Below are 12,500 nucleotides of genomic sequence, written 5' to 3' on the forward strand. Positions count from 1 at the left end.
TCGAACCAGCTGATTGAATATCTGCTCGGTGAGTCCGATGGCGTACCGAAGGACCCGAAGCTGCTCTTCCGGTTGTACATGGCTAAGCGACAGTTCAAGGAGGCGGCAAAGGCGGCAATGATCATCGCCAATCAGGAGCAAATTGCCGGAAACTATCGTAGCGCACATGATCTGCTGTTTTCAATGTACCAAGAGTTACGGCGCAACAGTCTGGCCATTGCGACAGACATGAAAATCACTCTAGCGCTCTTGCACCGATACACGCTCGTCAGAATTCACGTCAAGCGTGGAAATCATCTGCTTGCGGCTAAGCTGCTCCTCCAGGTGGCGAAAAACATTTCCCAGTTTCCATCCCGTAAGATCAGCTTGCCTTGTGTTGCGCGTAGCGGATAGTGTACTGATCAGCAGTGTACCCTTTTTTTGCCAGATGTTGTCCCCATTTTGACCTCCACTGTCATTGAGTGCCACCGGACAGGACTGCGAAAGTCCGCTTTCGAGTACGCGGTGATGCTAATGAGATCGGACTTTCGCGGTCAGATCGATGAAAAGTATGCGAAGAAGATAGAATCCATCGTACGGAAGGCTCCCCGTGGTCAGCTAGACGATGAAGGAGCCCAGGAATCCAGTCCCTGTCCACTATGCGGCGCCTCTCTGCCCAACATGGAGATTGCTTGTGGACAGTGCAAAACTACTCTGCCGATTTGCATTGCGACGGTACGTTATTTCGTGTGTACTTTTTCCGTAAACAATGGCTAATAGGATTCTATAACTCTTTCAGGGACAGCATATAGTGCGAGAGGGTGTGGCAGCCTGTCCAGAGTGTGATTTTCCCGCACTGAAGGCAGAGTTCATGAAGTAATAAGCTGGTTTCATTAGCTTTGCAGCGATCATTTTATTTGTAACCTTGTTTTTCTTTGTTTTTCAGAATCCTTGAAACCACGAACAACCAGTGTGCAATGTGCGGCGAAGAAATAGACGCTGGCCGGCTTGTGGATATTGACGACCTTCTACCGTACATTAACACCGGAACCTAAGATCTCATATGTTTAAGATCACGATGTCTCGCGTACCTTGATTTCTATACGTTAGTAAATGTTTGTGTTTTTATTTGCGATTAAAGTAGGCAATCCACCGAACCGCTCGTGTCGTTTATCATCCATCCAACCGCGATTCGTGGTTCCGCATGATATTGCATAATGATCTTTTGTGGCTTAACTGGTTGTTGCATGTGTTAAAACACAATTCATGTCTGTTCCTCTCAAAGCTGCGACTGACGCGGAATGCGAATGAGGTTCGGTTTGAAATAACGAACGCGCTGCTCGGAAATTGCATAACTTTTGGGCGCAAAATAGGTCTTACTAACTTTTCAACTTCAGCATATAAACCTGCTCATAATCCATACAGTGTTATGCAAATGTTTAAGAGTACTTGTTTTGCTTTTACTAAAATAAAAAGTAAATATTTTTTTGGCTTTCTTCTTCTTATTTACGTGCGAACCTCCAAAGCGGGAACATCGACGGAACCACGGTGCCCGAGAGCTGGTAAAACGTGAATCAAGGGTCGCGCTCGTGCTGGTCAGCGGCGATATTGGCCGCTAGGCAAAATAAACTTTCATATTCATGTTTTCGGGCGTGTTGGGCGTGTAAGAGAAAGAATCGTGTTGAGTGTATGCACTTACGTCCAGCAGGAAGACAACCGCATCGAATGAAGATGCGCATCCGGAACGGGAATGATATTTTCGGACGGAGCCCAGTGCGTGCGTGCGTTCGTGCGTGGGGGTGTCGTGAGTTTACTTAAGTGAAACTGTGATGTACACACGCCTGCGGCTAAATAATTATCACAGAAGGTGGCCGCTCTGGCAAGTGGTCACTATAATCCGAGACGAGAAAGAAGTGCGCTTTGCAGAAGAAATGGCGCGAGAGTGCGCCAAGAAAACGTAGCAAGTAGGCGAGCGTAGTGGCCGTGTTAGTAGCCAAATAAGAAGAAAAAAAATCACAAAACCGCCCCCAGTTAATGCGGAGATTTGTTGTACCAGGCATCCATCACTTCTTTTGCCAGGTTTCGATCCCTGTGCTTCCGATACAGTCGTGAGTACACGCGAGTAGCTAATCACGAGCGGCATTTATTGGTATCAGTAAAAAAAGGAATAACGCAAAAAGGAATATGGTATTGCTATGTTATGGACGATATCGATTTGCACTTTCGTCCTGGCCACACTGCCGGCATTCGCATTGCTTTTTGCCGATCAATAACTCCGTTGTTTAGCAAGCAATCATGGAGCTACGTCTTTTCTTCGACCATTTGTTTTCCGTGCTCCAGGATCCAGGTTTTCTTTTCACAAGCAACTTACAAGGAAACATCGAAGGAAAAAGCGCAATGCAAGGCGCTTATCTTTTAATTGTGGTGAAAATTATGTCATTCCCATTACCTTCATGCGGTCACTTTTATATGCTCCATCTTATCAGCGATTTGTGATAGCAGCGTCCAGTCCCAAATCCGGCAGTAAAAGCAGATAACGGGTGCAACGACGCGTCGCAGTATGCTTTGGGCTGTGGAGATGATGAAGATTTCGCAGTATGCTGTATGCGCCTTGCACATCAACCCAGGCGAATAAGAAAGTTTCAAGGCCACAGCAACCCAGACGACTGCTGTGGGGTGGTTCATTGAAATTTTCTTTTCCATTTTCCTCTCCAAACACAAAAGCACAGCTTATCCCTGCTACTGCAATGATCGATTTATTTTTTATGATAGATAAACATGGCGGCAACAGAGTATGTGTGCACAGGACATGATTTGTTATTCTTTCCGTCCGCGTGCACTGAAATGCACCATCGCCATGCTGCAATACGAATGGGTGCCTATCGAGGATTTTTTTTATGTTTCCGTTGCGTAAACACCCCGAAGCCAAACACCATTGACATGATGTGCAAAGTAAACATTTTGTAATTCTAAACGCACGGAACTGTATTGTGTAACTTTGGCACCTTGGCTTATCTTTATGCACGACCATTAAGACGGAAACGGGGGTCACCACAACGCTTATCATGGTGCACTGTTGGCCGGTATTATTTTTTTCCACCGTTATCAGAACGAAACGACCGTCTAAAGTATTGGCGCGAGGCCTGTACTGGCGGTTTTGTCCATTTTACGCTCGATTAATGTGTGCCGATTGCTCGTTGATTAGATGCTCGGCTGTACATCTAAACATAATCAACCGAGAGCAACGGAAGTTTGTTGATCGTGCGCGATGATAAGCAACCAGGGAATGTATCAACGTAGCGCAAGGCACAATGGCTAGTAGGCCGCAGTGTCGGACACTATGCGAGCCACTCGCTGGGAAATGGGAAAAGATGGGAATCATTTTGATGGTGGCTATGTTTCGCGTTGTTTCAAAGGCACCGCAATCATAACTATAACAACGTTGTCCGTGTACTCAGTACAAAATAATGGCCCTCAACCATTATCTGTGCATCGGTTGGTGAACAAGTCGAGTAATAGTCGAGCCCATACCTAGAACTATAACTTACAATTTTCAATCGAAGCAACCAAGGACGTAGTTTTTCCTACGTCACTTTGATGCTCCTCAAAATTACATTCACGCATGCTTTGGGATGGTCAGAGCGGCTACAGCTGACTTGTGGCGTGCACAATCAGCAGGGTTGCTATGGAAAAGGAAGGGGTTCGTCACATCGAGCTGGAACGGCACCTTATTTTGACTACGTTTTCCCTCCCCCCTCAGCAAGGTAGGAACGTCGCCAGGTGTGTGCTCTCATTACATAAAATGAAAAATTAGACCGTGTGTTCGTGTGTACGTGTTGAGTGGTGAGTTCAGTGATCCGGAAAATCGCTATATTTGTTTGCGTTCGATAATGGTACAAGGCAGTGGCGGTTGGTGACAAATTATAAACAGTCGCGCAAGGCAACAGTGCTGGTGCTGAGAGTGAAAAGGAATCAAGAAGTGCCTCAAACGATTTCGGTGAGCAGCGAATTTGATAAGCAAGAACGCGATGGCTGCAGCGGCTGCGACTAGTTCGGCGTCTTCGAGCAATCAACAGCAGATGCAAAACTACGACGATGATGATGAGGTGAGTAGAGCAATAGTGAAAAAGGATCAAAGTAAAACTGTTAAGGATATGGTTTCTTGAAATGTCGCGCTTCATTCATGGTGCTACTTTGAAGCCTGATTCCTCTGAACCAACGATTTCAAAGTGGGTGCCCATAGAATAGTACAAAAACTAGTGAATCGGAACTTTTGAAATTTGGAATTCCTTATCTGCACACCATTTTCCACGAAACCCAATCGTGTTTTTATAAAACTTAGTGAAATGTTTTTTTTCAAATAACAATGCAATATTCATTTATCAGAGTGCAAAATCGTAAAAACCGTCACGTTTTAATCTTCAAAATTCTATCAAAAACTGTCTCTGAGCAATGCTACCTGCAAAAAAATCCCACCTATCGAAAGAGTATCGATTTGCAAATCTCAGATTCACAATCGAAAAATAGTCACAGCAAAAAGCGTATTTTTGAAAACACACCTTTCTGATATTAATCCCATGTTTGTATTTTTTTTTTGAAAACTACGATTGAACGATTGAATGGAACCGTTAATAATTGGCGATCTTGCAGAGAAGCCGTGTTCAATATTATAAATATCAGAATGATAAACCCAGTAAAAATGTTTTTCAAAAACATGCCTTTATTTAAAAAAAAGGTGACTATTGCCGCCTGTACGCTCAACTGCACAAAATACGCACGTAATCATCACTTTCTAGCTTTGTGAAAATAGACTTCTGCTTCATCATGTGTTCCAATACCTGGGGATTGCTTCATATTAAACCACCCTTCGCACGTTTGTACCGATGAAACTGCACTTCTTTCTTCCAAAGCAAAGCCATTCTATTTGTTCGTAGCGTTATGCTAATGTAATATATAAATTCCTTCTGTACCGAGTGTCTGGCCTTGCTGGGGAGGGTGCGATGGCAGTTTTTACCTAATATTGTGTGTCGAGCTCATAACCACGCTCTGCGATGTCCACGGTATCGCTAACGGTCACGTTCGTGGGCTTCTATCACGTAGTGGGCGCTACAGGACACTTGGTGGGGGACGGACCCGTCAGTTCACCCTGCGATTGTGTTCGGCCGAAGGACGTATCTGTCTGTTAGGTAAATCGCGTATGCGATAGTAATGGTCCAGGTTTCCATTTCTCTAATGCTGCTCACGTGACAAAAGGTGACCGATAGCTGCCTCACTTGTACGGGAAGCCGCAAAAGATTAACAGCACATCGGAGACAACACCGATCGATCGATCGATCGGTGGTGGTGTTTTCGTGTATCCTGTGCCTTAGTTTGCATGAAGTAACATTGAATTGTACTCTGTTTGCGTCCAATACCGCCCTGAGTAGCGGCCACGATGTGCACGATGACTAATATCTGACGTCGCAACTTTCTCTCTGGCTCGACTCTAGCATGTCGCAAGTCACCACGCGAAATGATCTTCTGTTGACGCTGGGCATGATTTTAAAAAGGCGCATGATTGTAAATTTCTCCATTGTATTGTTTGCTGGCCTGTGTAGGCTCAGGGTTGTGAAATCTCTTTTTGCCTTGGTCAAATGGCAAAATGCAATCTAAACACTGCGGTCAACAGTCATTTCCTGTGTTCATTGCACAGTTAGTAATGGTGTAGAGATGACTAACTATTGTGATTATCTCGCATATGGAACAGAGAAAGCGATATTAATGTTTTTTTGCGAGTGATTAAAGAGGGCATCTTGGGTAATCGCCATTCCAATTCCAAAAGAAGAAAATCGTGTTTTATACGTGTTGTATTTAATATTAGTATCTATATTGTATATTGATCTGGATAGTCCTAAATCAGTTAAACAAACTCATCGTCTTATGCTTTATCAACAGCTTATCATTTTTATACTATCTTCGACATTCGAGTACTTCAGATTCTGTTCTGTAAGGTATTGTGATAGGACGCGCCTCCCATTCCACAGTTGCTACTGGCAACAATTGGCTGTAACTGACGAGTCGACATCGAAAGTTCTGTTTGTTTTTTCTTTGTTGTCGATTTATTTGCTGTAGAACTTTAGTTTCTTACCTGTGATAATAACGCTGATGACCTGTGATAATGACTGTTTTATAAACTGTAATAATGATTGTTTTCTGTTCATGAGATAATGAGTTCGATTCCAACATATCCTGTTTTTGATATCAAAACGCGAATGTAAGCGTAGTCCACTCCTGAGGTTACGATGCAATAACTTACAAGTATCATTGTGTTGTTAAAACCAGTAACTTTATTGTTTGTTGTTAAAAATGTGTTCATGAAAGCACCTAACCTTTCCCCACTCTTTTGGCAACTGTTTCGTTTTTAAGCATTTTCGAAGTTGTGATAGTGATATTGCTGATAATAAATATGAGGCTGATAACATTAGCGATAGAAGAGTGAGAAATATAGCATGTTAGCGAAAATATTAAAACAGAAGATTCATGTGATAAAATAATATTTTTTTTATGGTATATTAAAGTAAAACATCGTACGTACGTTAATTTATGTGCAAAATCTACAAATGCATATTATTCGCTACAACTTTCTAAAAAAAAACTGTCCAAACTACGTTTAGGTAATACGAAAAGCAGAATGTAAAGTTGTATGAATGTCCGTTGACCTTGTGGTTCGTGAGTAATTGCTTTTATCTCTAACTATGCAGTCATATTCATACAAAGGGCATTTTTGTGATTACATGTTACGCGGGCAGCGGATACTCTCCAATGAGTCAGCTAGGAAGTTGATAAAAAACAAATGAATGTAACTATCGTCTGTCGCTCTCCTCACAGCTTGGTATGATAAACCGGTGTTCCCCTTTTTTTTTTGAGAGATAATTATTTTAAACTGATGCCCCAAACCGTAAATGTACCGTCGAGCAACTGGTCGGCGAGGGGTTTCGCTGACACCATGTTACGGTTAAGACAAAAACATGGACCATATTTTTCGCGATGGTGGTTTATAAGCACTGTGTTGCTGGCCGACTGGTTGGCGCTGGATTTTTTTTTGCCCACTCATGCGTAATTTGTATTGCCCCCTCGCGTCCGTTTGTTTGCTTATCACTAGTGAAGGGTGCCAATCAAGCGGAAAACCAGTGCCTTTTCCGTAAACATTTTCACTATCCAGCCATCCAGACAGGCAGCCAGCAGCTGAGTTGCCGCTGTTGTCGTGATGAAGGGAAAATTAAAATGCAAATTTGTTTGCAACGCACAGGGTTGGCAACATTGGTAATGTTGCCATATCCGGAGAATGTAAGTACGGTGTAGGAAGTTAAAATTTTCACTATAGGAAAGGCATCTAGAATCTATAGTTTATACTGTAACAATCTTCGAGATGTTGGAATTAAAACAAAAGGCGCTCAACAAATCGCTGCACATGACGGGGATCTTTGACCGGCTGCAGAGTGAATGAACACGAATATGTAAATCCTCAAATGAAAAAACAAGGTTTCTTTTGCTGAGTTGAACGGCCAACGAATGGTTCTTAACATAATGCGATGTTGCGGGCATTGTTTCTGACACGCGTCGTGATATTAATGTCGCGAGAGCCCCGGGGGTGATGGTGAAAGAGCAACCAAGTGATACCGCAAAACCGCATCCGTATCGTTTGCTGCTGCCCTTAACACCTTTGAAATTACCAGTTGCTGTCAGGTCCGGTGCGGGGTTGAACTTGAACTTGCGTGCGTTACTCGAAAACGAACTCGCTGTAGCACTTCATGTAATGTTACCGGTTGCCGGTCACTACGGGGAAGGTGAGATGTGCTTTGAATGTGCTGACAGGCTAGTTGGTGCCGGTGTTGCTCGAACAAATGCACCATGCAACCGACACGCAACCTTAGGCGACCGCGTAAGGTTCAACCTAAGCTGCGCTGTAACTTGTTGACGGAAACATGAGTGGATCCGACGCCAAAGCGTACTGCTGCTATTCACTGGAATTAACGACAAGTTTCTGAGATTGCTGCCACACCCCCTACTCCCGTCACTCCGAGTATCTGGCACCATCATTATCTATCACTGGTTTAGCTAAAGTAAAGGTTAATTGCAAACTATGTGCGTCTTGATATCGGTGAACTTGCTACTCAAACCAGATTGTAATAAGTATCGCGAGAGGGTCACCGTAAGTACAAGGGGGAAGAAATTGTATCATTCTATGCAAATCATAGTAAATCGGGTCGTAGGTTGTGATTTCGAACTTGGCAGCAGAAAAACCGCGCTGAACAAAAGAGACCATACATGGAACCGAGCTGCTGGCATTTATTTGAGAAATTGTGAAACCCAGCTATTTGTTGTTTGTAAACTCGTTTCATTTGTTCGTTTATCTATCTAAAATATTTAAACAAACTAATAAATAATAGAAATCTCATCTCAACCTTCCTCTGTCAGGCTGCTGATTTAGTTCCACTCTTTTCTTTTCCAATTCCAGTTCCAAGATGCGTGCGATAACGACACCTCATCGTAAGTATACAGTCGCGTGCATCTGCGCTGTTTTAAGATGATCAACAAGTGGTTGAATGCTGCAATGTCGCAGGTTGCTGGATGGTTGCATCGAATGAAGGCGATTCACTCTTTCAGCTATGGCCGACGATTATTGGTTAGAGATCCAAAGGCCTCCCACAGCAGCTTTAAACTAATTAATTCGCGTAAACGAACAAGTTGACCATTGGCCCTTTGCTCTCTCAATTAGTCTGGGTGGCCCGGGGATCAAGGCAATCAAGATTCTTAAATGAAACTGTATGATATCTTATACTTGTGTGAGTGCAACAAAAGAAGGGTACCTTCACTCATTCAACCTATTGTTTCTGAAGAATACTTATTTCATTTCGTAATCATTTTAATTCATCTTATCTGCATGACCTTGTGCAAAAGATGTTGTTAATGATATGAGCTGTTGATAAAGACAAAATTGGGATTTAAAGATTTATTACTTCTGGCTGACATATAGACGACTGCCGAAGAGACTAATTATACACATTTTCCAGTCCAATAAAACACATTTTATCCTGCTCCTGATGGAGGTCCATGATGCTCATTCAACCAGAATTGTCAATGATTAAAAATACGCTTGCGATGACGCTTAAAGAAAATATAAAATCGCCCGATCATGTGTGCACATTAGAGATGTCTGAATGATCAAGGGAACTAATAGCAACTGAGTATAGCATGTTGTTCTTCAAGTTAATAAATGGTGTAGCTGATGACTTGTTATCAGAAGACACAATTCAATAATAATTCCTTTTACTTTGATAACAATCGTAGGCCTACGTGTGGGATGGATTTGGACACCGCGCTGGCGGAGGCCAAAATTGCGGTCGATCTATTCTTCAACAACAAGTTTAACGAAGCGGAGGCTCTTATGAAACCAATGTAAGTATTGCTCTTTTATTAATTATGATATTTTTTAATATGATATTTGGTGTTTTCGTAGGGCTACATCGAGCATGTACCATGCGGTAGGACATAGTGTGTTCACCTACCTGGAGGCGATGCTCACCTTCGAACAGCAGCACATAGCGGCTGCCTCGGAAGCGTTGAAGCAGTGCTTGAACGTGTGCAATCGATACAGAAAGAAGAACACGCTGACCGAAACGATTGGGAAGACGTTCAAGAAGGTTAACTACGACCAGTACACCGATCTGGAGGCACACGCGGAACTCTGTTCTGCCGAAGCTCTGCTCCTGAAGGCAATGCTAACGTTTATCGAGGACGAAACGTTGACCAGCCTGATCAAGGGTGGAATGAAGATCCGAAATTGCTTCGCGATGTACAAGTGAGTGGAACAACTTTTTGTCATGTTGCGCATTTTTCCATTGATTGATCCTCGGCTATTTTAGGGAATGTAACAATATACTGACACAGCGAACCTGGGAATCGGAAAGCTCCAAGCTACATTTTGAGAGCGGTGTCCGGATGGGTCTAGGGACGTTTAATCTGATGATTTCGTTACTTCCTGCAAGGATCATTAAGTTACTTGAATTTATTGGATTCTCTGGCAATAAGGTATGGACCAAGAGACCTGATTCCTATGGAGTTTGTGACGTTAAAATCGTTATAATTTTTTTTGTAATTCTTTCCACAGCAATCGGGCATGCAGGATTTAGTTACAGGGTCTCAGAGTGCAGGGATTCGACAGGTGCTTTGTGTGATGACTCTACTCGGCTATAATTTGATCGTGTGTTACGTTCTCAGTCACAAGGAGGGTGATTTGCGCTTCTGTGATGAACTGCTGGTGAAGCAGCTCAAGCAGTACCCGGACGGTGTGTGGTTCCTGTTCTTCAAAGGGCGGCTCGAGTTCATGAAAGGCAATCTGGACGAGGCCCTGAAGTGGTACAAGAAATCATGGAAATCGCAAAGCGTTTGGCCACAGTTCCATCATCTCTGCTTTTGGGAGTTGCTTTGGGTTAATTGGTAAGCCTTAAACGGCGAAAGTGCATGAAATTTGCAATATGTATAATGGAAACTTGTTATGGGGGATGTTTTCAGCTTGCGTTTGGACTGGCGAGAATCCTTGCTGTTTGCCACCTATCTGGTGGAGAACAGTAAGTGGTCGAGGACCATCTACACCTACCAAAAGGCATCGATTATGTGTATGTTAAAGCAGTCAGAGCTCCACTCTAGCGAAGTGCGAACGATCGCCAACCTGATGAAGGAAGTACCAAAGTATAAACAACGAATAGCTGGCAAATCGTTACCGATGGAGAAGTTTGCCTGCAAAAAGACTGAACGCTTCTTCGCTCAGCAATCCTTCCTGTACGTTCCGGCACTCGAGCTGATGTACGTGTGGAATCTGTTCAAGATATTGGGCAAACATTTCCACCTAGCCGATGGGGTGTTCCGGATAGTGGAAGAAAATCTGAAACACTTTGAAGAGCGAGAAAACAACAAATCCAATCCGACGTACGGTGTTTACGGAACGGACAACAAGGCGCTGCTGTTACTGCTGAAAGGTGCCTGCCTACGCCAAATGAATAGTCCCCTTCAAGCTACGAGGTGTGTTTACCTAATACAAAAAGACTTTTTGGTTTTTTAACTCTATCTGTAACGAATCGTTTCAGCTGTCTCGAAAATGTTATCGCCATGTACAAAGACCTTAAAGAGGACCATTACCTGGTACCTTATGCCATCGTCGAACTTGCCCTGATATACATTGAGCAGGGTAACAAGGACCAAGCTATCCTAGCTTTGGAAGATGCCAAGTACGTGTTCAAATAGGAGAAAAAGAAAATTGCCTGACTAATACCATAACTTGTTTTCCATTTTAGGAAAAACTATAGTGGCTATTCGCTGGAATCGAGGCTTCACTTCCGAATTCATACGGCACTGATTGAACTGAAAGGCAAAAGCTACGAAAATATCCCGGCTGGAGCGGACGCTTGAGCTGGACCCTGTTCTAACATCTTCCATGACCATCGAAACGTTCTCCGGGAATGCAGAGAATCCTACAACGACCATTGAATGATAGACGGAATCATTGTAATAAAGAAAAAAGTGAGCCACCTTAATGAATGCATGTCAACGCCGTGCGGAATCATTCCCTAGTCATGCTGCAAATTTATACGTTAGGGTATTGTGAGCATATAACATTTCATCGGATCACACCACACATGCTTTGAGCACTCCATGGGTTTCTCACTATCGTAGGTACCAAAAACACTGAAGCAGGGTTTATTTCTAGTATGGGCTGGTTTGTGGTATTGTTTTATAGTTATTCTTGTCAGACAACTGAAAGCTTGTTCGCATACTCCAGGATAGTAAGTTGAATGATATCCAAGAGGTTAGGTTGTTTTTAATAGGTCAAATTTTAAAGTGAAACCAAATTGTTTAGTCAAGTCCAATGAAGTTCCGAAAGAGTGTCTCTATCAATGACGCTGGTGGTTGAATCAAAGAAATATATAGAATAAAATAAAATTTAAAAAGTCTAAATGAAATATCAAAACCCTGTTTTTCATATTCCTTGCACACGATAGCTGTAATTTTCTTAAGAGTTAAGGTATCATTAATAAAGAATGTGCAGCTGTTCTTTCAAAATGTCATGTATGTTAGGCACTGCCGAGCGAAGCTGTGGTACGCATGCGCTTCTCAAAAATCCATTCGTAAACGAAGAAAGTACTGTTGGTTTCCGAAATTTTCAAAATTATTTCAATAGAAATATTATAATCGTATAATGGATGAAATACTGAGAAAAATCTTTTGATCAGCTAAATGTTTGCCGAAATATCAAATTAGTCAGTTCCTTTTAAATTTTGTAGCACATACGCGTCGTACTTCAGTAGATGACTTGGACGGTTTGTGATTTTAATTCATATGAAATTGCTGCTGGTTGATTTGTGGCTTCATTTCTTAAAAATCATTAAAAAAGAAAGAAATCCTGTTAATCATCGGTGGTAAGAAAATGTTAAATCGCAGCAACAGGGAATAAATCAAAAGGATAACGAACACTTGCCACAGTG

The 12,500-nt window shown here is 42.6% G+C and overlaps 2 protein-coding genes across 7 annotated transcripts in view; both read left to right on the forward strand.

Annotated features, from left to right (window-relative positions):
- LOC126574492 (WD repeat-containing protein 19) overlaps positions 1–1,034 on the forward strand; it is a 4,893-nt gene extending 3,859 nt beyond the window's left edge. Inside the window, exons 8-11 of the mRNA XM_050234726.1 lie at positions 1–355; positions 428–714; positions 779–855; positions 926–1,034. The exon at positions 1–355 is cut by the window's left edge and continues 907 nt beyond it. Of these exons, the coding sequence (XP_050090683.1) occupies positions 1–355; positions 428–714; positions 779–855; positions 926–1,034 (828 nt within the window). The remainder of the gene's footprint in view (positions 356–427; positions 715–778; positions 856–925) is intronic.
- A 458-nt stretch (positions 1,035–1,492) lies between these two features.
- On the forward strand, positions 1,493–12,096 carry LOC126574504 (tetratricopeptide repeat protein 39B-like). 6 transcript variants are annotated; one of them, XM_050234750.1, is made up of 10 exons: positions 1,493–1,541; positions 3,740–4,085; positions 8,477–8,508; positions 9,310–9,417; positions 9,479–9,820; positions 9,885–10,050; positions 10,130–10,458; positions 10,534–11,040; positions 11,106–11,246; positions 11,313–12,096. In XM_050234750.1, exons 2-10 carry the CDS (start codon positions 4,008–4,010, stop codon positions 11,425–11,427), a joined length of 1,818 nt encoding a protein of 605 aa, XP_050090707.1. In that variant the 5' UTR covers positions 1,493–1,541; positions 3,740–4,007; the 3' UTR covers positions 11,428–12,096. The 6 variants fall into 6 exon arrangements, with proteins under 6 accessions (XP_050090707.1, XP_050090709.1, XP_050090708.1 ...); XM_050234752.1 differs by lacking the exon at positions 1,493–1,541 and adding an exon at positions 1,613–1,760; XM_050234751.1 differs by lacking the exon at positions 1,493–1,541 and adding an exon at positions 1,880–1,943.
- Positions 12,097–12,500: the final 404 nt, after the last annotated feature.

This window comes from Anopheles aquasalis, chromosome 3 (assembly GCF_943734665.1).
Source record: "Anopheles aquasalis chromosome 3, idAnoAquaMG_Q_19, whole genome shotgun sequence".
Lineage (NCBI taxonomy): Eukaryota > Metazoa > Arthropoda > Insecta > Diptera > Culicidae > Anopheles > Anopheles aquasalis.